The 22,681-nt window shown below is 56.3% G+C and overlaps 2 protein-coding genes across 11 annotated transcripts; both read left to right on the forward strand.

Annotated features, from left to right (window-relative positions):
* Positions 1–84: 84 nt before the first annotated feature.
* On the forward strand, positions 85–11,601 carry USP19 (ubiquitin specific peptidase 19). 10 transcript variants are annotated; one of them, XM_028124431.2, is made up of 27 exons: positions 85–195; positions 1,698–1,957; positions 2,212–2,247; positions 2,418–2,546; positions 2,632–2,765; positions 2,840–3,142; positions 3,253–3,475; positions 3,600–3,756; positions 3,865–3,936; positions 4,052–4,167; positions 4,269–4,489; positions 4,580–4,775; positions 4,860–4,993; positions 5,102–5,260; positions 5,345–5,455; positions 5,945–6,055; positions 6,135–6,236; positions 6,999–7,139; positions 7,232–7,350; positions 7,601–7,738; positions 7,838–8,151; positions 8,256–8,366; positions 8,455–8,671; positions 8,756–8,908; positions 9,005–9,165; positions 9,247–9,425; positions 10,449–11,098. In XM_028124431.2, exons 2-27 carry the CDS (start codon positions 1,834–1,836, stop codon positions 10,674–10,676), a joined length of 4,089 nt encoding a protein of 1,362 aa, XP_027980232.2. In that variant the 5' UTR covers positions 85–195; positions 1,698–1,833; the 3' UTR covers positions 10,677–11,098. The 10 variants fall into 10 exon arrangements, with proteins under 10 accessions (XP_027980232.2, XP_027980238.1, XP_027980237.1 ...); XM_028124437.2 differs by lacking the exon at positions 10,449–11,098 and adding an exon at positions 11,106–11,601 and having other exon boundaries at positions 86–195; positions 3,253–3,469; XM_028124436.2 differs by lacking the exons at positions 85–195; positions 10,449–11,098 and adding an exon at positions 11,106–11,601 and having other exon boundaries at positions 1,746–1,957.
* Positions 11,602–15,104: 3,503 nt separating this feature from the next.
* On the forward strand, positions 15,105–22,032 carry QARS1 (glutaminyl-tRNA synthetase 1). The gene is made up of 24 exons (XM_028124493.1): positions 15,105–15,256; positions 15,405–15,552; positions 16,119–16,228; positions 16,385–16,460; positions 16,674–16,738; positions 17,314–17,367; positions 17,494–17,554; positions 17,861–17,932; positions 18,048–18,133; positions 18,308–18,394; positions 18,818–18,917; positions 19,038–19,116; positions 19,198–19,306; positions 19,399–19,529; positions 19,637–19,729; positions 19,842–19,979; positions 20,068–20,155; positions 20,245–20,388; positions 20,492–20,596; positions 20,785–20,877; positions 20,996–21,123; positions 21,218–21,284; positions 21,359–21,484; positions 21,890–22,032. Exons 1-24 carry the CDS (start codon positions 15,140–15,142, stop codon positions 21,938–21,940), a joined length of 2,328 nt encoding a protein of 775 aa, XP_027980294.1. The 5' UTR covers positions 15,105–15,139; the 3' UTR covers positions 21,941–22,032.
* The last annotated feature ends 649 nt before the right edge of the window (positions 22,033–22,681 follow it).

Consider the following 22,681-nt stretch of genomic DNA (forward strand, 5'->3'; position numbering starts at 1 on the left):
AGTGCGTCACCAGCTAAGCGCTCAGCCACCCGCGGCCGTAACTAGAAGTCGAAACAAAACAAGCGGCTGAGGCGGCGGCGGCGGCGACGGGACGGGGGAGGGGCGCGCCGGAACCGGAACCGACCAGGCGCCGGAACCGGAACCGAGAGCGGGTTGCCAGGGCCCTAAGAGGGCTGGCGGCGGCGGCCTCGCTCGGTGAGTGGGACGGGCCGCAACTGGCCTGTCTGGCTGGAGCCAGGGAGGCCGCGACGCGGGCCCCGGGCTGCCTGTTCAAGGTCACGGGCCGTGCCAGTCTCGAACCCTCGAGCCCAGAGGCGTGCCGGGCCCACCGATGCAGGCGGGGCCGTTACTCTACGCCCGGGTTTGGCCTCCTGCCTCAGAGAGGGCTGGCGGCGAGCGAGGGCGCCTTCCTGGAGGAGGTGGTGGCGGGCCCAGGGTTTGGAGGCTGGAGCTGAGTCGTAGCCCGGCCGGGGCGCTGGTCTGTAGTCAGTAAGCCCCGCAGCAGAATAGGTCGGCGTGGTCTCTAGACAGCCCCTTTCTTGTCTCGGTGTCCCCGGGAGAATGGGGAGGGACGCGACCTTAAGCTGGGGCCTGGTGCAAGGAGGTGGAGGGTGTCCACTCCTCGGCTCTGAATCCGTCGTCATTAAAGATCCAGCCTACTAGTCCCCCATAGAAGAACGTCCCTCTCTATCCGCCGCCATACATACACCTTGGGGAACACAAAGTCACTGTTTGCTCTGCTACCATCTCAGGCCAGGCTGAGGCCGCCACCGGTCCTGGGTTCATGGTTCATCCCCACCGTTAAATCAATTTTGAGAACTTTATTTTGGATGGAAAAACAGTCCAGAAGCTACTGGGGGGGGTGGTCTACGGGAAACTGGGTAGAAGGTTTCTAGCCCAGTGCTGATGAGTGAGTGGACCTGGGAACAAGGGGATGATGTCTGTTTCATTCTCAAACTGGATGCCTGTCCTGCTTTGGCTCTGGGGCAGGGTTGCTGCTGAAAGGGTAGTGTGACAGCCAGATATCCTTTTCACCCCAGCTTTTGCAGGCCCCTCTCTGCTTGGGACAGCAGTTGGAGAGAAAAATCTCTCCTGGGATGTAGGAAGAAAAACCAGGCAGTGCATAGGAACAGGTTCAGAGGAGGGTGGGAGCTGGCAGGTGGCAGGTGGAGCACCTTAACGCCAGAACCATGGCTGGGCAGTGGCAGCACCTGGGCCGAGCCTGTCTTCAGCCACGGAACCTGGTCGGTCCCCTTGCTGCTTGTCTTCTCCTTTCTGCCTTCCTCCTCCACCACCTCCTACTTCTCGGGTGGTGACTAAGCAGCCAGTGAGAGTGAGGAAAAGTGAGCACCCTGCTCAGAGGGCCAGCCCTGTGGGCTGGAGCCATGGCTCCTCTCCAGATCGGTTGAGGATCCTGGTTCCAGGCTATGGCTGCCTTCACCTGGCGCCTCCTCAGTGAGGCTCCCATCTTTGTGGGTCTGCAGGGCAGGCATCTAGGAGTCTCTGCCTGAAGTTGTTGTTGCTACTTGTATTGTTTATTCCCCCTTCAGAATAGTCTGAGAGTGTCCAGGGCTACATTAGGTGGTGGAGAGTTACTGCTCTGTAGGCTTGGCTGTATCCTGCGTTGCTGAGCCCTGGCTGTAACCAAGGAGCAAATTGTTGGGCCTTGGTAGTAATCACTGGTCCCTTCTCATTAGGCTGTTGGTTCCTTGTTGGAGAATTTGGCCACAAAGAGTTGCCAAGATAGCTGGGCCAGGAAGAAAGCGCCGTAGCCCTGACCCAGACGCCGTTGCCGACCCCGGGGCACTGTGGCTGTCGACCAAGCGGCTCAAGATGTCTGGCGGGGCCAGCGCCTCGGGCCCAAGGAGAGGTCCCCCAGGATTGGAGGAGGCCACCAGTAAGAAGAAGCAGAAGGATCGAGCAAACCAGGAGAGCAAGGATGGTGATCCTAGGAGAGGTGATTGTGGCATTCCCAGAGTGCTTGTCTCCTCCTCCACCCTGTTGAGCATACAGATTAAGGGCTGAGAGATGACATTTTTGCTCTTCCTTCTGTTTTGGTCTGATACTGAGAGAAGGACTCACAGCAGGCTGGGTAGAGCCTCAGCTTTAAGGTCTGTGTGCCTGGCTGAGATCCTAAAGTTGGTGCTTGTTGGGGTGGTGGGGTCTTGGAGGCTGCCTCCCCATCATCATTTCCCGGTTCTTTGTTGTCAGGGTCAGCGTCCTCTCGGGAGGAGCAGGCCAAAGAGGGTGAGTAATGAGTAGGCCTTTTGGGTGCTAGAGTGCTAGGGGCGAGGAGGGAGCACTGGGGCTATAGCCTTCATCTGGAGCAGTTCCGTTAGGCTAGGTCTCTGGCACCTGTTTATCCCCATCAGGAGTTTATGGACACCCTAATACTCTCACTTGTACTCCTCCTACAGAGTTGTTGCTTGATTGGAGGCAGAGTGCAGATGAGGTGATTGTCAAGCTGCGTGTGGGAGGGGGTCCCCTGCGGCTGGAGGAAGTGGATGCTGCTTTCACAGACACAGATTGCGTGGTGCGGCTTCCAGGTGCGTCCATCTGCCCTGAGCCCAGAGGGTATTCGAAGCCTCTCATATTCCCCACCCCAGCTCACTGCCCCTCCTCTGTCTCCAGGTGGTCGGCAGTGGGGTGGTGTTTTCTATGCTGAGATAGAAAGTTCTTGCACCAAAGTACAAGCCCGTAAAGGTGGCCTCCTGCAGCTGGCACTGCCCAAGAAGGTGCCTCTGCTCACGTGGCCCTCTCTTCTGGTAAGTTCCACAGCAGAGTAGGGTAGGGATACCCAGTGTGGTTGACAGGGCCTGACTGCTGTTATCTTTGGTAGAAGAAACCTCTAGGGACCCAGGAGGCGGTGCCAGGGCTGCGGTGCCAGGAGAATGGGCAGGAGCCATCTCCCATTGCCCTGGAGCCAGGCCCTGAGCCCCGTCGGGCTAAACAGGAGGCCCGGAACCAGAAGCGGGCCCAGGGCCGTGGTGAGGTAGGCGCAGGGGCTGGCCCTGGGGCCCAGGTGGGGCCCAGCGCCAAGAGGGCTGTGCATCTCCGCAGAGGGCCAGAGGGGGAAGGGTCCAGAGATGGGCCTGGACCCCGGGGTGATGCCCCCCCTTTCTTGGCTGAGACAGCCACCCAGGTGAGAGTGGGATACCTGTGGGAGATGGGAGGGTTGGGAAATGGACTGCAGTGGGGGGGGCCACCTGCCAGACCTACAGCTGATCCTGCCCATAATCTTGCCACAAATAGGCCGAAGCTGAGGAACAGCTCCGGGTACCACCGCTGAACCCCCAGACCTGCCTCTTGGGCTCAGAAGAGAATCTAGCACTCTTGGCAGGAGAGAAGACTGTGTCCCCCAGGAATGATCCAGTCTCCCCAGCCATGGCCGGGAGCAGAGACCCTGAGAAAGGTGACCGTTCCAAAGAGGAGATGGCGGTGGCAGCAGATGCTATAACCTTGGTGGATGGTAAAGGTGGGGCTGGGGGTGAGCAGGCAGAGCCCTAGGTTGGGTTGCAAGGTTGGTGGGTGGATTGGGAATAGAACAGCAGTGGGCCAGAACCTGTCCTGGGTGGTGCTGAGCTGTGGTCTCAACGTAGAGCCGGAGTCCATGGTGAACCTGGCATTTGTCAAGAATGACTCATATGAGAAGGGGCCAGATTCAGTGGTGGTGCACGTGTACGTGAAAGAAATCCGCAGGGACACCTCTCGAGTGCTTTTCCGCGAGCAGGACTTCACACTTATCTTCCAGACCAGGTGGGTGGGTGGGCAGGACATGGGGCAGAGGGTACACTTCAGGCAGGATAGTGTGTCTCATGCTCTTCCCACCCTTCCTCCTGCCCTGTCCCTGTTCTGCTTCGGCAGGGATGGAAACTTCCTGAGACTGCACCCGGGCTGTGGGCCCCATACCATCTTCCGTTGGCAGGTGAAGCTCAGGTGGGTGGTTCTCGGCCCCAGTACTATGCCTGTCCCACCCTGGGCTCCATCTCCCTGGCCCATCTAGCCCGACACCTACTCCACCTAAGTCCCTGAGTTCAGCCTTTCCCCACAGGAACCTGATTGAGCCCGAGCAGTGCACCTTCTGCTTCACGGCCTCTCGCATTGACATCTGCCTCCGTAAGCGGCAAAGTCAGCGCTGGGGGGGCCTGGAGGCCCCAGCTGCACGAGGTCTGCACACGAGCTCCCTTCATTGTCCAGCCCACATAACCCGGACCCCCACCCCCTGCCACACGCTGCTAACCACCAGCCCCCCATTCCCCCTTTTTAAGGTGCAGTGGGTGGTGCAAAGGTTGCCGTGCCGACAGGTCCAACCCCTCTGGATTCAACCCCACCGGGAGGTGCCCCCCACCCCCTCACAGGCCAGGAGGAAGCTCGGGCTGTGGAGAAGGAGAAACCCAAGGCTCGATCTGAGGACCCGGGGCTGGATGGTGTGGCAGCCCGCACCCCCATGGAGCATGTAGCCCCAAAGCCAGAGCCACACCTGGCCTCAGTGAGAATCCTGGAGTGGGAAGGAGAGGGCCAAGATAAGAGGCTGGAGAGCCTCAGGGCTGCTCTCTCATGCCCTTCCTTGCTCCCACAGCCCAAGCCCACATGTATGGTACCCCCAATGCCCCACAGCCCCGTGAGCGGAGACAGTGTGGAGGAAGAGGAGGAGGAAGAGAAGAAGGTGTGTCTGCCAGGCTTTACTGGCCTTGTCAATCTAGGCAACACCTGCTTCATGAACAGTGTAATTCAGTCTCTGTCTAACACTCGGGAGCTCCGGGACTTCTTCCACGGTGAGAGCAGGGCCAGGAGCCCAGGGCCATGGGCAGAGGGGATACCTTTCCCTGCTCACACCTCTGCTTGGCTTCTGTCCCTAGACCGCTCCTTTGAGGCTGAGATCAACTACAACAACCCACTGGGGACTGGTGGGCGTCTGGCCATTGGCTTTGCTGTGCTGCTCCGGGCACTGTGGAAGGGCACCCACCATGCCTTCCAGCCTTCCAAGTTGAAGGTGATCTGTGGCCTCTCCCACCCTGGCTAGAGAGGGTGGGGAAGGCTCGCCAGCTGGGTACATGGTGGGTGTTGGGGCTCCATGCTCACACTTGGCCCCTGCATCCAGGCCATTGTGGCGAGCAAGGCCAGCCAGTTCACAGGCTATGCGCAGCATGATGCCCAGGAGTTCATGGCTTTCTTGCTGGATGGGCTGCATGAAGACCTGAATCGCATTCAGAACAAGCCCTACACAGAGACCGTGGACTCGGATGGGCGGCCTGATGAGGTCAGGGTTGGGGGCAGAGGTGGGCATATCTCATGCACATCCCAGTCCCCAGGTCTCCCTGATCCTCACCACTCTGCTCCTCAGGTGGTGGCTGAAGAAGCATGGCAGCGGCATAAGATGAGGAATGACTCTTTCATCGTAGACCTATTTCAGGGCCAGTATAAGTCGAAGCTGGTGTGCCCTGTGTGTGCCAAGGTGTGAAGGGATCCCCAGAAAAGCGGCCCCTAGCTTGGCCTAGCTAGCCTGGGTCAAATTGGGTTAGGGGGCATGTGCCTCTTTAGATGTTTGAGCGAAGAGGCTGACAGGGAGGCCTTCAGGTTCTTTGTGGGCTGCAGAGGTCAGGCTGGGTAGCTTTCCAACTGAGGAAAAAGGGGTGTTTGGGCTCAAAGTCAGCTATAAAGTGGGGCAGGGGTAGGGGTAAGATTGGAAAGACACGTGGGGTACAAGTGAGGGGCAAATTGATACGTGGCAAGGCTGAGCAAGGCCTCAATTGCTGGAAAGAGGGAATATTCACTCCTGGTGGCCCTCCTGGTCTGGTCTGTCTAGTAGTCTCAAGCCAGAGAGTTTCCTGGTTGGCCTTGAGGCCCTGAGAGCCATCTGAGTGCCTGGGTGGGGCTCCCTGGGCGTGAGCATCCTGTCCCCAACTCCTGGTACAGCCACCTAGAGCCACTTGTGCATCTGCAGGTCTCCATCACTTTTGACCCATTCCTCTACCTGCCGGTGCCCTTGCCACAGAAGCAGAAGGTCCTCCCTGTCTTCTATTTTGCCCGGGAGCCCCACAGCAAGCCCATCAAGGTGAGAAGTAAGCTCCTATTTCTGGGCAATCCCAAACACCCTGGCCCACCTCCCCCATGGACTCTACTCTTGTTACCAGTTTTTGGTGAGCATCAGCAAGGAGAACTCCAGCGCAAGCGAAGTGTTGGACTCCCTCTCTCAGAGTGTGCATGTGAAGCCTGAGAACCTGCGTCTGGCTGAGGTACATCTGTTCTTCCCCAGGATTTTAGGCACGTGGATACGTGTATGTACTTAGAGCGCACAGGCACGTGCGAATGGTCGTTGGCATCTGATTGGTACACGTTCCCACGAATGTGCGTGTGACTGCCCGAAACCCATAGGTGTGCTAGGGCTTGAGGCATGAAGCCAGGCGTTTGGGCTGTGCAGCACAAGTGCCCTCAGTTCCCCGGGTTGCCGTTGTCGGGGTTTACTCCCCCTTTTGGTGGGGACCCTTCATCTTCATACAAGGAACTGGAGCTGCAGGACTATCTTCCTAGCAGCTATGGTTCTCCCTCTGTCCTGCTGCTCCCTCACAGTATCCCAGATCTGGGTGCTAGTCTTTCCCAAAGGTCCCTAGCTTCCAGCCTGGAGGTGCTCTTTTTGGGGATAAAAGTGGGAACTTTTAAAAGTTTAAAAGTGGGCCCTCTCTGATGCGGCCCCTCCACAACAGCCATGGTGCAGTCTCAGCAGGGCCCCACTAATTGATAGAGTGGAGGCCCTCGGTAGGGAGTGCTGGTTTGGTTGCTACCTTTCCCGGTCCTGGCTTTCAGGCTCTCTGATGCACCAGGCTACTTACTCTGTTGGGCACTAAAGCTGGTGCCAGCAGAGGCATATGCTGCTTTGGGGCCACAGTCCCCACCCTGCTGCCCAGACCCAAGTTCAGGGCTAAGTCTCCTTGCGCACTGAGGCAGGGCTAGAGAAAGGGCTTGTCCTCACATAGGATCTGTGTGTTCTCTGTCCCCAGGTGATTAAGAATCGTTTCCACCGTGTGTTCCTGCCCTCCCACTCACTGGACACTGTGTCCCCATCTGACATGCTCCTCTGTTTTGAGCTGCTATCCCCAGAGTTGGCTAAGGAGCGGGTGGTGGTGCTAGAGGTGCAGCAGGTAAGTGAGGACCAACTTGATGGCACAAGGCCCCATGGGAGGGGGGCATTCTCACCCTAGCTGGCCTTGCTGAGCCAGACACCCCACCCTAGCGCCCCCAGGTGCCCAGCGTCCCCATCTCCAAGTGTGCAGCCTGCCAGCGGAAGCAGCAATCAGAGGATGAGAAGCTGAAGCGCTGTACCCGGTGCTACCGTGTGGGCTACTGCAACCAGTGAGGACCCCCTCATCTCCCCCTCCCCATCCCTCCTCTCCACGTTTCACTTGTCACCCTACCTCCTCTCCACATAAAGGCACATGTTTTAAGCCCTCCACTTAACCATTCTACTCTGCCAGGCTCTGGGCGGGGTGGGGGTGCGGAGCAGGGCTGGCACATGCAGTTCCTAAGGCCAGAGGGTAGCTCCCAGTGGCGAGGCATAGGAGGTGGGGCTGAAGCCCTATTCTTAGTTCGCCCTTCCCTCCAGGCTCTGCCAGAAAACCCACTGGCCTGACCACAAGGGTCTCTGCCGCCCTGAGAACATTGGCTACCCATTTCTGGTCAGTGTACCTGCCTCACGTCTCACTTACGCCCGTCTTGCTCAGCTGCTAGAGGGCTACGCCCGGTAAGTGCCCAGTGGTTGGATTAGGGTGGGATAGTTGGGGGAGCAGAGATGCCAGGTAGGCTTGTTGGGATTCTTACTTGCCTTGCTGCCTGTTGCCAGGTACTCTGTGAGTGTATTCCAGCCACCCTTCCAGCCTGGCCGTATGGCCTTGGAGTCCCAAGGCCCTGGCTGCACGACACTGCTCTCCAGTAGCTCCCTTGATGCTGGGGACAGTGAGAGGGACCCGATTCAGCCGCCTGAGCTCCAGTTGGTGACCCCTGTGGCTGAGGGAGACACAGGGGTCCCACGGGCATGGGCGGCCCCTGATCGGGGCCCTGTGCCCAGCACAAGTGGAGTTTCTTCTGAGGTGCTGGTCAGTGGACCTGTTGAAGTTGGCTGCTTGCCGGCTGGTGAGAGAGTGTCTCGGCCTGAAGGTAAGAGTCTGCTAGAAGGCTCTGCAGCCGGGGTAGGGGAGGTTGGGGGAAGCCTATTTAGGTCCTGGTAGGTAGAAGAGCTCTGATTGTATGTTTTTTCACAGCTGCTGTGCCTGGATATCAGCACCCAAGTGAAGCCATGAATGCCCACACACCCCAGTTCTTCATCTATAAAATTGACGCATCTAACCGAGAGCAGCGGCTGGAGGACAAAGGTGTCTGAGGCTGTGGGTAGGAGCCATGGGGTGGGTTGGGCTGGCCACTCTCCACAGCTACATGACCCCTCTCCCTGCCCATGTCTAGGAGACACCCCCCTGGAGCTGGGTGAGGACTGCAGCCTGGCTCTAGTCTGGCGGAACAATGAGCGCCTGCAGGAGTTTGTGTTGGTAGCCTCCAAGGAGCTGGAGTGTGCTGAGGATCCAGGCTCTGCTGGTGAGGCTGCCCGTGCTGGCCACTTCACTCTGGACCAGTGCCTGAACCTCTTCACCCGGCCCGAGGTGCTGGCACCTGAGGAGGCTTGGTGAGGACGGGGGCGGCAGGCAGGTAGTGGGGCAGGGTGGGGTGGAGATCTGCTGGTCTTGACCGCACCTCTGTCTGCTATCAGGTACTGCCCGCAGTGTAAACAACACCGAGAGGCCTCCAAGCAGCTGCTGCTGTGGCGCCTTCCTAACGTACTCATCGTGCAGCTCAAGCGCTTCTCCTTCCGGAGTTTCATCTGGCGTGACAAGATCAACGACTTGGTGGAGTTCCCTGTTCGGTGAGCGATGAGCCCTGGTGCCGTAGTCGGGACATGGGCGGGGTAGCACCCTGGGTACCTTTTGACTCTCTCACCTTTCTCTGGCTGGGACCACAGGAACCTGGACCTGAGCAAGTTCTGCATTGGTCAGAAAGAGGAACGGCTGCCTAGCTACGACCTGTACGCCGTCATCAACCACTACGGAGGCATGATCGGCGGCCACTATACCGCCTGTGCCCGCCTGCCCAGTGACCGCAGCAGCCAGCGCAGCGACGTGGGTGAGGGCACCCGCAGCCAGCAGGATAGGTGGCAGGGGTGGCGGTGCAGGTCATGTTCACACTCTTCCCACCTCGCTGTAGGCTGGCGCTTGTTTGACGACAGCACGGTGACAACAGTAGACGAGAGCCAGGTCGTGACGCGTTATGCCTATGTACTCTTCTACCGCCGGCGGAACTCTCCTGTGGAGAGGCCTCCGAGGGCAGGTCACTCTGAGCACCACCCAGATCTAGGCCCTGCAGCTGAGGCTGCTGCCAGCCAGGTGAGGCATGGGAGAGGCTGTGCAGGCTAGGGAGCTCAGCTCACAGACGGGAGGGGGTGGGGCACAGCCTCCTCTCCTCCAGCCCTCGGTCCCTGGAGTCTTGGGATTCATGATCCTCTTACATCAGAAACCTAGCTGGAGGAATCCCCATGTTGTAGTGACACTTATAAAGGTGCACACGCACCAGCATGTTGCTGTCAGCGTGCATATAGGCATTCTGTTGGCACAGGCTAAGTAGCTGCCCTAAATCTCACTGGGTGGAGGGATGCCATAGACAGACTGTACCTTACATTCTCCCAGCTTCCCTCTGCACTTTCTTCACATGCCAGCCGGCCCACAGACCCTCACCTGTCATAACTCCTTTGTTCTGATGTGCACTCAGGACAGGGCCTATCCAGGCTGGCCATGGGCTAGGGTGGCTGCCACCCTCTCTGAGGTGAGCGTCTGTCTCTGCCCAGCCCTTGGGGTCTTCTATCCCTTATTGACATGGGGTGCCATAGGCCTGGTGGGTGGGCACAGCTGCATCTCTTCTCTGGACTGGTTTCTTCCTTGCTGTCCTCTCCTCCCTTGAGCCCTCCCTGCTCAGATGCAGAGGAATCCCTATAGAAGACCGTGGTCACAGTCTATCTGGACAGGGGTGGGAGGGAGCCAGATTACTCGGGTTGGCAGCTCTATCCTCCAAGAGCTCCTCTGTGGGAGCCCCGGGCTAAAGAACTGACCAGCTAACTTATCTCCCCCCTCCCCTGGCCAACCCCTATGGGAAGCTGCATGTCAATTGGTAAGCTTCTTTAGGGGGCCAAAATGCCGTCAAGATTTCGCCTGCCTTGGTGCTCTGTCTAGACAACCCTGCGTATGGCCCACTTGGCTCCCGCCTGCCCACCTCCCTGCTGCTTGACTTGGGTTGTGTAATTGTCAATACTTCAGTCACTTTGGGAGGGACTTCCGTGGCCAGGGGTCTCGGGGACACTGGTTCCCTCCCCACCCCCTGCCCCAGGTGCTGATGGCCGTTTCCACACACTGTAGGCTTCCCGGATTTGGCAGGAGCTGGAGGCCGAGGAGGAACCGGTACCCGAGGGGCCTGTGCCCCTGGGTCCCTGGGGGCCCCAAGACTGGGTGGGCCCCCCACCACGTGGCCCTACCACACCAGATGAGGGCTGCCTCTGGTACTTTGTTCTGGGCGCCGTGGCAGCTTTGGTGGCCCTCATGCTCAACGTGTTCTATCCTCTGGTATCCCAGAGTCGCTGGAGATGAGCTCGCCTGCAGGCAGCTGCTGTGAGCTGGCTCACCTGCCTGCCCGCCCACCGGGCAGTGCCTGCCTCTGTGGTGGGGACCACCTCTGGGCTTGGGCCTCGGTGTGTGCATCTGGTGGGAGAGGGTGGAGAATGTGGCTCCTGCAGGGGCAGAGCATCCTAGGGTGGGTATCCGTCCAGCTGTCTGTCCGTTCGTCCTGCTGCTCTGACCCTTGGCCTGGGGCTTAGCCCTGCCCAAGCAGCTTCCTGTATTAAGTGTTAATAAAGTGAGACTGTTCAGGCCCGATCTTGTCTCTCTGTCTCAACGCCGCTGCTGTCTGCGCCTGCCCTGGGACCCTCCCTTGGGTGCCGGGGCTCTGAGCCAGCACCCCCGGGATACCAGGCAGCATACTGGGCAGCCCCCAACCCCTGTCCTCATATTCTGTTGCAGGGACTAGGCCCTGGCCAGGCCCCCGAGGTGGCCCCCACGCGGACAGCCCCTGAACGCTTCGCCCCCTCTGTGGACCGCCCAGCCCCCACCTACAGCAACATGGAGGAGGTCGATTAGCAGGTCCCTGGCTGGTGGGATGGGGTGGGGACTGGGTTTGGGGAATCCCCGACAGAGGGTCAGCTCTTTGCCGCTTCTCCTTCTCTAACCCAGAGGACACTGGCTTCATCAGTGGGGGTTGGGGGTATGATTGAGGTGGGAACCTCACAGGTTGGGCCCTCTTGTCAGCTTGATGCCCCCAACCCATGGGCCTTGGCTTCTCCAGCCACCCCCAGTGCTGCGTGATTTGATTCTCAGTTGTACCTTCAATTCTTTCTGACTCGCATCATAAACGTTATAATTTTATTCTAAAAATTGTAACTTTTTTTTTTTTGCATTTTGGAAGTGATTGCTGCTGTTTAAATATATTTTAAAAATAAATGATAAATAAGCAGACTTAGTGACTGTGATGCACCAGGTGCTGTGGCCACCTCTCCCCATCCTCTAGAGGGGTGTGTGTGTGTGTGTGTAGGTGTAGGTGTGTTAAAGACCCTGAAAGTGCTCTGGTCTGAGGAGAGATGGTGTGTGTGTGTGTGTGTGTGTAGGTGTGTTAAAGACCCTGAAAGATGGTGTGTGTGTGTGTGTGTGTGTGTGTGTGTAGGTGTGTGTGTAGGTGTGTGTGTAGGTGTGTTAAAGACCCTGAAAGATGGTGTGTGTGTGTGTGTGTGTGTGTGTGTGTGTGTGTGTGTGTAGGTGTGTGTGTAGGTGTGTTAAAGACCCTGAAAGTGCTCTGGTCTGAGGAGAGATGGTGGGGTCCCACCTCAGCCCCTGTGGGTCATGAAGCCATCAGCTTTCTGGGGCCTACCTGCTGCCCTTTGATCCTGCCAGTTCTGGGTCTCATGTGGAGGCAGCTGTGTTCGACATCATTGTCAATACTTCATACCTAAAGGGTGGATGAGTACCCCTATGAGGCTCTAGAAGCTGGGGTCAAACGTGCAGGCACTGGGGTAGCCTGGGGCTGACAGCCAGACAGCGGGTCAGGGAGGACTTCTTGGGGAACAGGAAGCACTGGGAGTACTGTCTTCCTTCTTTTCCTAGTATCAGGTCTTTGCTGTAGTCTGAGCACCATCTGGATGCCCTAGTGGAGAACAGCACAGGAAAAAACGGCTGTGAGAAGAGAGATCCTGCTCCAAAAGGAGGACAGGCAGTGAACCCAGAGCTCATCTTGGCTGCCTTCATGTGGAAGGGAAGGTGCAGAGTCCTGGCAGGCCATTTCTTCCCTTAAGTCCCTGAGACCTTGGCTCCTGGCCTTTGCCCCAGGCTGTTCACCCATAGTGGGTCTGTAGGCTTGTCCTAGTTTCAGAGCCTCTGTGACCTTGTATAATACACATAGCAAGGGCAAATCTTGTGAAGAGCTTCCTTGCCTCTCTTCACGGATAGTGCTATCTCCTCTGTCCAATTGCTTGAGGGTAAGGTTGGGTGTCTCCAGCCAGAGGAGATGGGGAGCAGAGGTACTCATGAGGTGACTGTTTAGATAAGCCAGAAAGAGTATAAGGTAGGCACAGGTGGGGGAACAGGATCTTGGCAGCCCTGTAGATCCATCCCTGCCCCAAGCTTCTGGGGCCAGTCTTACAAGAAATTTAGCATATGGGCCCTGCTATTACACCTTAGCCTCAGTTGGAGTTAGGGGTGGCAGCAGTGGGAGCTCCTGGAGAAAGCTACCCCTGTGACCAGTGTTGGCTTTTTCTTATGGGAACATGGCACAATGTAGTGTAGGTTTGCTGGCTATGGAGTGGAGCCTGGAGATCTGGGTGTGAGAGCCTGCAGAAACGGCGGAATTGCCAAGCTGAGTGCTGGTGCTGGTGTACTGTTGGGGGGCCTGCTAGGTATGGGCTACAACAGGATTGTGCTGGGTCTTTACTGTGTGCAGCCCCAAGTATCTGGCCACTGGTGGTCTGCTTGTACTGGAAGCACTGATCAAGGGGCTCTGTCTGCCCCTGACCATAGCCCAGCTGCTATTGTGTCTGCCACGTACCCCTATGGCATCTGGACTATGGCCCCTACTGCCTCTGTGCTGCCAGCCCCAGGACCCTGCCTCTTCCCATGCCACAGCTGGGCCTTGCTGACTGCTGCCTGGCTTTTCTCCTGATCATCTTTTTCTTGATTTTCCTTGAAGTAGTGCAAGCAAGCCCGCCCCTGGGCTGGGCCATAAAATGTCATGGCTCTATTCTGTGCAAGTCATAGGGCTCCAGAAGACTGGCTAGCCTGCCACTGCCTCTTGTGGCATTCTTGGTAGCATTGGTGGGGCCACTGTCTCATCCTGTGACATGGAGCCACAGGATTCCCGGGGTAGGCACCATGAGAGAACCAGAAAAGGGGATGTAGGCCCTGACTCCATTAAGGGAGCCAACACCAGACCTGTAAGACTCCGTGGTGGTAGTGATGGTGCTGTAATAAATCCTTTGGTGGCATCAAGTACAGAGGGGACAGTGGATGTGGCAGGCACTGTGCTCATCATAGGCACCTTTGTTGTGGGCTAGGTACCTGCAGCTGTGGACTCAGCAAAGGGGTGAGTGGTATGGCTAAGACTCTCCTTTGTGGTGCCTGTATATGGCACCACTGTACTCAATGCCTACACCTTGCCTTGCCTGGGCTGGACATCAGGCTGGAGTCTTGGGAGCCAAGACACAGAACTGGACTTAGATATTGATGCAGTGTGTGGCCCTGGGCAGAACCTGGATGTGGTCATCATGTGGGACCCAGATGTAGGCCCAGAAATGGAACTCGGTCATTAGTGGGATATGGCCACAAAGCAGGACACAGAATATGGATAGATTGCGGTCAGTATCCTGCCCCATTCTTGAAGGTCCTCAAGTTATTAGTGATACCAAGGCCTCAAAGAGCCTGAGTTCCAATCCCAAATTTGGGGATCTTCTCACCATCCCAGCAGCTCCAGTTCCACAAAGAAAATAGTTCTCTTTTAGCCTGATTCTCAGCAGGTCCTTGAAGTCCAGTGAGAGGCTGTGGGGAGATTCCAAGCACAATAGGTCTCATCATGAAGATTGTATCTCCTCTGCCCCACCCTATCCCAACTTCAATAAAATATCTTGTCAAACACTTGCAGATGGATTTCAAGGTCTAATTTGCTTGCAGTTTTTGTGACATTTGCGTGCTTTGGCAAGGGAGGGTAAGTATGTCAGAAGATTGTATATTTTAAAGATTTTATTAATTTGACACAGAGACAGCGAGAGAGGGAACACAAGCAGGGGGAGTGGGAAAGGGAGAAGCAGGCTTCCGGCCGAGCAGGGAGCCCGATGCGGGGCTCGATCCCAGGACCGTGGGATCATGACCTGAGCTGAAGGCAGTTGCTTAACCAACTGAGCCACTCCGGCGCCCCTGTCAGAGGATTTTAAATCAAATCATTGTAGAGAACACCTTCGAGGTCCCTCTGTCTCCTAACCAGGTGTTGTCTAGGTGGGCGCCTGAAAAGTGCCGGACTTAGGGAGCCCCTCTATCTGCCATTCGCACATTATCTGTGCTGGAGTCTTGACCGGTTTCCCGGGGTTCGTTGTTTTTTGTTTGTTTTCCCCCCCCAACTGTTTCCATGACAACACCAAAGCTGTGACGTCAGAAATGTGATAGGAACTCGCAGTTGCTCCCAACAACAGAAATGGGATAGTCCCAGGGTTTCCTGCTTCTGTGCAGGACACCTTCCCTCCAGGTCCGCGGCAAATGTCCCCTAAAGTCCTGCCGCCCCCTACCACTTCACTCCTTCAAGTGACCCTCAGCACGAAGACGGAAGTGAAGCGCCCGGAAAAAGCGGTTTGGGCGGCCTCTGTCTTTTAAATGGCGCCGACGAGCCTGGATAGCCCGCCCCCTCTTTCCAGGAAGGCTACCATTGGCTCTCCCTGGCGGCTTCATTCTCCTATTGGTCAGTGGGCTAATGCCAACGTGCAGATTGGCTCCAAAGTTTTCTTTCGGTTTCCGGTGTCCCAGCAATGGCGGCTCTGGACTCGCTGTCGCTCTTCACCGGCCTTGGTCTGAGCGAGCATAAGGCCCGGGAGACCCTCAAGAACACGGCTCTGAGCGCGCAGCTGCGCGAGGCGGCGACCCAGGTGGGAGTCCCTCTGCCCTTGGCCCTGGCTGCCGACTGTGCTCCAGTGCCGGACCGGGTCCCAATTCCGACCCCGACCTACCAACCTTGTCTAGCTCATGTTTTTCTTACTGGGCGTGGGGCTTCTCTCCTGACCCCTTGGACCCCAGGCGCAGCAGACTCTGGGCTCCACCATCGACAAAGCTACCGGGACCCTGCTATATGGCTTGGCATCCCGACTCAGGGATCCCCGGCGTCTTTCTTTCCTTGTGAGCTACGTAGCCAATAAGAAGATCCACACCGAGCTCCAGCTGAGCGGTGAGACCCCTGCCTGCCCTGCCACTTCCACCTCCCAACTCCTCCCTTCAGCAAATACCCCTGTCTGCCCTTTCTCCCAAGTCCCCCAGTGTCTCTCTATACGCTCCCACTGCACTCCTCTCTAAACCGAGGCCCTGGCAATGAAGAGTGGAGAGGGTCACCCCTGGTGAGACTGACTGGGGAACTGTGTAGATCTGAGGGAGAGCCTCGCTCAGAATACTATTCTTTAAGGGCGCTTGGGTGGCTCAGTTGGTTAAGCGACTGCCTTCGGCTCAGGTCATGATCCTGGAGTCCCGGGATCGAGTCCTGCACCCGGCTCCCTGCTCAGCGGGGAGTCTACTTCTCCCTCTGACCCTACCCCTTCTCGTGCTCTCTCTTTCTCATTCTCTCTCTTAAATAAATATTTAAAAAAAAAAAAAGCACTATTCTTTCAGAGCTTTTCTAGGATGGTGCAAGGCTTAACCTCTGAGGAAGCCACCTTGTGATTATTGGGGTTTCATGGGGCTAGGGCCTTGTGTAACTACTTCTTGGAGCTGAGATGCCACTCATTGGTTCTCCTTTCTCAGCTGCCCTTGAGTATGTGCGAAGTCATCCCTTGGACCCCATCAACACTGAGGACTTTGAGCAGGAATGTGGTGTGGGTGTCATGGTGACCCCAGAGCAGATTGAAGAGGCTGTGAGTCTTTCCTTAGGCATTGGGTACCTCCTTAGTACTGACCCTGGAAAGGAGTGGCTCAGCTTCTCCACCCAGGAAGAGCCAGGGTGAGAGTGTGGGCCCCTAGAGCATTTCTGAAGGACACCTTTCTGAACCACATGGTTTGTCTTTCTGCAGGTGGAGGCCACCATAAATCGTCACCGGCCCCAGCTCCTGGAGGAGCGTTATCGTTTCAACATGGGACTGCTGATGGGTGAGCAGGGCCTGGGGCAGGGGACTATGTTGTTCTCTACGGTCATACCTTCTTTTCTGGGCATAAGTGAGAGGGAGGAATAGGAACATTTTAAAAGTGGTCCAGCTGGGCCCAGGCTCTGGTTCTTGAGGTCAGCCAGGACTTTTTCTTGTGAAAGAGAGTAGGAAGTGTCCTTCTTGGCCTTTCTGCAGCTCCTTGTGCCCATGTTTCTAGGAGAGGCTCGAGCTGTGCTCAAGTGGGCAGATGGCAGAACGATCAAGCACGAAGTGGACATGCAGGTGGGCAACTCCTTGAGCTGAAGCAGGCAAAGACCCTGCCATGGACAGTGCCTAGAGTCCACTGAGGGATACATGGGGGTGGGAGGGGAACAGACCCTGTCCCTATTCTTATGGTGGATAGTATAGCCTAGTGTGGAGGAGCAGCACCTTGGTGGGCAGTAAAAGACTTGGGCCTCTGGATTGTGCCTATTTTCGGGTGAGTTGCTGTCCTCTGAACCTCAGTTTTCTTATCCTGTAAATAGAGGTGATATGGCTGTTATCTCAGATGGTGGTTGAGAATCACAAAAGGCTGATGGCTGAGGTAGTTTGTTGTCTTGATGCTGAGCCCACAGTTCCTCTCTGTAAATGGCAGTTTTTGTTACCTGTTTTGTCACCAGCCTTTGGACTCTCGGGGGGAAAGAGCATTTGAGGCCAGCAGAACCATGTGAGGAGCAGAAATGGGATGGGCTAGGTAGGTTCTTCAAGGCAGTGTTGGTAGGCAGGCCAGGAAGCCCTTATGTGGGTAGGTGGGGTCAGTCAGGGGCTCCTTGAAACAGAACACTCCTGTTTCAGCCCTGATTCTGGTTTCTGCTCAGGTTCTTCACCTTCTGGGTCCCAAGACAGAGACTGATCTGGAGAAGAAACCCAAGGTGGGGCTGAGTATGGTCCTGGGTCCCTGGGGATGAGGTGGGGTAGGGTGAGACTTCAGGCTGGGGAAGGGAGTATCTGACCCCAGTGATCCTGAGACCCTGACCCAACTTCTGGGCTTCTCTCAGGTGTCAAAAGCTCGGCCAGAAGAAAAAGACCGGAGGACAGCAAAGGACTTGATGGAGAATGGTGAGAGGTTTGAGGTCCCTGTCACATTCAGCTCCCTGACTTCTAGGCTTTCCTCCTGATGGGTTCTTATAGCCTCAGGCCATTAGCTTATTCATCACCCTGCCTTCCGCTGCCAGGCGCTAACATGAGGAAACTGAGAAGTCTGGCTCTGTATCTCTTGTCTCTGGGGTTGGGGAAAGAGGGACCTGCCTGGTTCTCTTCTGGTTGTGGGATTTAGGAAGTACCGAGAGGTACTTCCCTGAGCTGGATGGGGTAGTTGTATTCAGAGGATCAGAGGGTAAGTTTTCTTTGCTCTATTCTTCACAGGTGAGGCTGCTGATCAGGGCCTGTCTTTGATGGAGCAGCTCCGAGGGGAGGCACTTAAGTTCCACAGACCTGGTGAGCTGGCAGATCAAAATCCTGGGGAGGGTGCGATCTTGATAGCAACTCTTATAGCCAGGGTAGGGAGCCGTGGGTTGCAGCCCAGTCCTCAAGCTTGTTCTCGCCCTGGCAGGTGAGAACTATAAGACCCCAGGCTATGTGACCACTCCACACACCATGGACCTACTGAAGCAGCACCTGGAGATCACTGGAGGACAGGTGTGTGGAAGTACTGTTGGGCAAGTTAGTGCCGTCACTTGCCAAGGGACCTGGGCTGCCTTTATACTGCTCCATCGAACCTATCACCGTGGCCTCCCTGGGAAGGGGCATCTGTTCCTTGAGGGTAATCTCAGTTCTGGCATAATTCCTCTGTTCCCATTTCCCTTATCTCAGGTACGGACCCGGTTCCCGCCGGAACCCAATGGAATCCTGCACATAGGACATGCCAAAGCCATCAATTTCAACTTTGGCTATGCCAAGGTGAGTGTGTGGGGATCTGGCAGTCAGGGTGACCACTTGCTGCTCCCAAGACTGGATATCAGAAAGGTGTCCCTGCCTTTCCTGCTGCTCCTATAATGTGCCCAGAGCAGACAGAAGCCATGGAAGGGAATCACATATGTGATACGAGGCCAGGAGTCCATTGGGCTCATGGGAAAAAAGCTGTAGGTGAGGCAGTGAGTTCAACTTTGGTGAAGTGCCCAGTGCAACTCCTCAGGCTTAGAAAGAGGATGTCTGGAGTTGGTGTAGGAGGCTTTGTTTAAGGCATTCAGATATAAGAAAATGAGTAAAACTCCTGAAGGCATTTTCAGTTCTGACATGGGAGAGCTCTGAGAATGTCCCAGTTTGATGAGTTGGACTCTGGAAGCTGATGATGTGAGAGCTCACAGATTCTATGATTCCTAGGCCAACAACGGGATCTGTTTTCTGCGCTTTGATGACACCAACCCTGAGAAGGAGGAAGCAAAGTTCTTCACTGCCATCTGCGACATGGTGTCTTGGCTGGGTATGGGCTGGGCAAGGGCTGGGAAGAAAGACCTGGTGGTCAGTGGGCCTCTCCTTGGGCTATGGCTTGCCATTGGGTGTCCCTGGCTAGTTGCTCATACCGTGCCTTTTTCTGCCCCAGGTTACACTCCTTACAAGGTTACATATGCCTCTGACTATTTTGACCAGCTGTATGTCTGGGCCGTGGAGCTCATCCATAGGTGAGGCTGGGGCTGTCATGTAGAGCCAGGCAAGCTGCCCAGGACATAGCCATCCTGGGCACTCATCCCTCTTCCCCATAGGGGCCAGGCCTATGTGTGCCACCAGCGAGGAGAGGAGCTCAAAGGCCATAACTCGTTGCCCTCACCCTGGAGAGACCGTCCCATAGAGGAGTCACTGCTGCTCTTTGAGGTGGGGTTCTGGAGGGGCAGTTGGGTCTGGGTGGGTGCTGAGGAGGAGATGCCCCTGTGCTGAGAGGCATTCTGAGCCCTTGCTCCTGTCAGGCAATGCGCAAGGGCAAGTTTGCGGAGGGTGAGGCCACGCTGCGCATGAAGTTGGTGATGGAGGATGGCAAGATGGACCCCGTGGCCTATCGAGTCAAGTATACACCACACCATCGCACGGGTGACACCTGGTGGGTGTGAGCATGGGGTGGGGCTGTGGATTTGTAGAGTGGGGTGGTGGGCCATGGGTATGGCACAGTGGGGCTGGATGGTGGGGCCTATTGTCTGTGCCCTGCAGGTGCATCTATCCAACCTATGACTACACACACTGCCTCTGTGACTCCATCGAGCACATCACCCACTCACTCTGCACCAAGGAATTCCAGGCCCGGTGAGGGAGCTGGGCCCATGGGGTGGGTAGGGCCAGTGGGATTCCAGCAGCCCTTCCTATGGTCTCTCTCTGGTCTGAGGTGGCCAGACCTGACTCTACTCTCCTACCTCAGACGCTCTTCCTACTTCTGGCTGTGCAATGCACTGGATGTCTATTGCCCTGTTCAGTGGGAGTACGGCCGTCTCAACCTTCACTATGCTGTTGTGTCTAAGAGGAAGATTCTCCAGCTTGTGGCAGCTTGTGCTGTGCGGTAGGCATGATTGTTTGCCTCACTGAAGGTTGGAAGTAACTAGTGGCATATACTGCCAAAGGCCTTCTTACCACCTCCTTGCCCACAGGGACTGGGACGACCCACGGCTCTTCACACTCACAGCCTTACGACGGCGGGGCTTTCCGCCTGAGGCCATCAACAACTTTTGTGCTCGGGTATAGCCCAGTGGGCTGCGTGGGCAGGTGGGGGCCGAGCAGAGCAGTTTGTGGCTGTGGCTGTGAGTGATGCTGATCTTTCCTGCTAGGTGGGGGTGACAGTGGCACAGACCACGATGGAACCCCATCTGTTAGAAGCCTGTGTGCGGGATGTGCTGAATGATACAGCCCCACGGGCTATGGCTGTGCTGGAGCCATTACAGGTCATCATCACCAACTTTCCTGCTACCAAGGTAGGTGTGCCTCTATGTGTGTGTGTTGGGGGGGGGTGCACCTGGGTCTGGGCATGGGGGTCCCAGTACCTAGTGTGACTCAGCCACCTATCTCCTGCTATAGTCCTTAGACGTCCAGGTTCCCAACTTCCCAGCTGATGAGACCAAGGGCTTCCATCACGTTCCCTTTGGACCCATGGTCTTCATTGAAAGGACTGATTTCAAAGAAGTAAGTGGGGGGTGTGAAGGGTCCTGTTTGCTGCTGAGCCCTGTCCTGAGATCTCTTCATCTCTCCTGTCAGTTCACCTACTTCCTACTTCAGGTGAACCAGCCCCTGCCAGAAATGGGGGGCGGTGGGGGGCTTCTGCCTTTTTGACCTGTGCAGTCTCTTGTGTCCACACCACTTCCTACCTCTAGGAGCCAGAGCCGGGCTATAAGCGCCTGGCATGGGGCCAGCCTGTGGGCCTGAGGCATACAGGCTACGTCATCGAGCTGCAGAATGTTTTCAAGGTGAGCGCGAGCTGCAGCCTTCCTACCTCAGTGCCTGCTGCGGAGAGGATCTGGGTGCGTGCAGCCTCCAGTTCTAGTAGTGGTCCCTGGGTCTAATTGTAGGCCGCTTGACTTCCAGGGCCCCACTGGCTGTGTAGAGAGCCTGGAAGTGACCTGTAGACAGGCGGATGCTGGAGAAAAGCCCAAGGCCTTTATTCACTGGGTGTCACAGCCTCTGACCTGTGAGATTCGCCTTTATGAGAGACTGTGAGTGAACAGAGCTGGGGTGCAGGCAGATACAAGATGGGCATTGCCTGCTGTGGCTACCCAGCTGGAGTCTTAACCTTCCTTCTGGCTGCAGATTTCAGCACAAGAACCCTGAGGATCCTGCTGAGGTGCCTGGTGGATTCTTAAGTGACGTGAACCCGGTAGGCTCGTGGGGTATAAAGTGAGGGTGGTGGGTCTCTCTGGCTGGATGGCCACCTGAATTCCCTGCCCACAGGCATCGCTACAAGTGGTGGAGGCAGCGTTAGTGGACTGCTCTGTGGCCCTGGCAAAGCCCTTTGACAAGTTCCAGTTTGAGCGGCTTGGCTACTTCTCCGTGGATCCAGACAGCTGCCAGGGACAGGTGCTTGAATTTATCTGCCTGCCTTTGCACAACAGTGACAGTGGTGGATGCCATTTACTGTGCCAAGTGCTCTGCCAATATTCCCTTAGTTAATCCTTACCACCTGAGATGGGATTCATGTTTTACTGATGAGGAAACAGGTTCAGAGGTCCATGCACAAAATTTTGTATGGACTCTGCCTTTCTTATGCCTCAAGGTGTAGGGGTCAGGCATGGTGGTTGTTAAAATCCTTATAAAATGGAGGCCCAGAGCCATCCAGTCCTCTACCCAAAGTCATAGTTATTGAGAACCCGAGTGTCCTGACCCTCAGCTCCTCTGGGATGAGGTGAGGGTAGGGTCTGGTGAGGTCTGGGTCTCCTAGCCTGGTTCTGGCTTGGTCGTCATTCTTCCCCATCTGCCATCCAGCTTGTCTTCAACCGGACTGTCACACTGAAGGAGGACCCAGGAAAGGTGTGAGCTGTAAGGAAGCCCCGTGGAACTACCTCATGCTTCTGGAGGCTAGGGGTACCCAGACTCCATATCAATAAAGAACAGCTAAATCCCCTGGAGTCTGTGTGTTATCTGTCTGCACTTCCAGCTCCTGAGGACCTTAGAGACTTGCTGGGGTAGGAGGAGGTGCACTGCACACAGAACAGTACTGACATCTTTGAAACCACTGGTGCACTTCTTAGTGCTCTAGGGCAGGGACCTGGGCCTGATTCGAAATCCTCTGCACCTGGTCTGGGGGTGCTGGCAGGCTCTGGGTGCTGCTCCACTGTTAGCAACCTTGTGCTAGAGGGATCTGGAGGGTTTGTGTTTGCCTGTGTGCCTAGGTAGATGAAAACAGACCTGGTTCTCAGTCCAATCATTCAGCAAATAATTATCAAGTGCCTACCACGTGCCAGGCACAATGAGAAGAGGAAGACTTGTGCGGTGGCCTTCTAAGTTGACCGTCTAGTTGGGCAGACAGAGGGTGACCAGGCACTGTGCAAGAGAGGTCTCCCTGGGGCCTGTGCAAGGCGGGAGGAAGTTCCTGACCAATCCTGTGCCTCAGACTACTCTCAGGAGGTGACTCCTTAGGGAACCCCTAAGGACCAAGGCGATGTTTGCCAGGGCAGGAGGAAAAAGTGCAAAGGCCCTGATGCCCTTTAAAAAAAAAGTCTATAGCCAACTGGTTGCCCTCTGGGGCAGTGTGGGCTACTCGCGTGTGCCTGCAGC

The sequence above is a fragment of the Eumetopias jubatus genome, unplaced genomic scaffold (genome assembly GCF_037043125.1).
Source record: "Eumetopias jubatus isolate StellerSeaLion01/CBP00866 unplaced genomic scaffold, mEumJub1_p1.0 scaffold_1, whole genome shotgun sequence".
Classification (NCBI taxonomy): Eukaryota; Metazoa; Chordata; class Mammalia; order Carnivora; family Otariidae; genus Eumetopias; species Eumetopias jubatus.

What these genes read in the sequence shown, in the direction of transcription:
- QARS1 (XM_028124493.1), top strand. Translation starts at nt 15,140, where the DNA reads ATGGCGGCTCTGGACTCGCTGTCGCTCTTCACCGGCCTTGGTCTGAGC. An exon ending in AGCACGAAGTGGACATGCAG is followed by an intron (nt 16,739 to 17,313) that starts GTGGGCAACTCC and finishes GTTTCTGCTCAG; the next exon opens with GTTCTTCACCTTCTGGGTCC. An exon ending in ATTCGCCTTTATGAGAGACT is followed by an intron (nt 21,124 to 21,217) that starts GTGAGTGAACAG and finishes TTCTGGCTGCAG; the next exon opens with ATTTCAGCACAAGAACCCTG.
- USP19 (XM_028124431.2), top strand. Translation starts at nt 1,834, where the DNA reads ATGTCTGGCGGGGCCAGCGCCTCGGGCCCAAGGAGAGGTCCCCCAGGA. An exon ending in GGATGGTGATCCTAGGAGAG is followed by an intron (nt 1,958 to 2,211) that starts GTGATTGTGGCA and finishes CTTTGTTGTCAG; the next exon opens with GGTCAGCGTCCTCTCGGGAG. An exon ending in CCCACAGCAAGCCCATCAAG is followed by an intron (nt 6,056 to 6,134) that starts GTGAGAAGTAAG and finishes TCTTGTTACCAG; the next exon opens with TTTTTGGTGAGCATCAGCAA.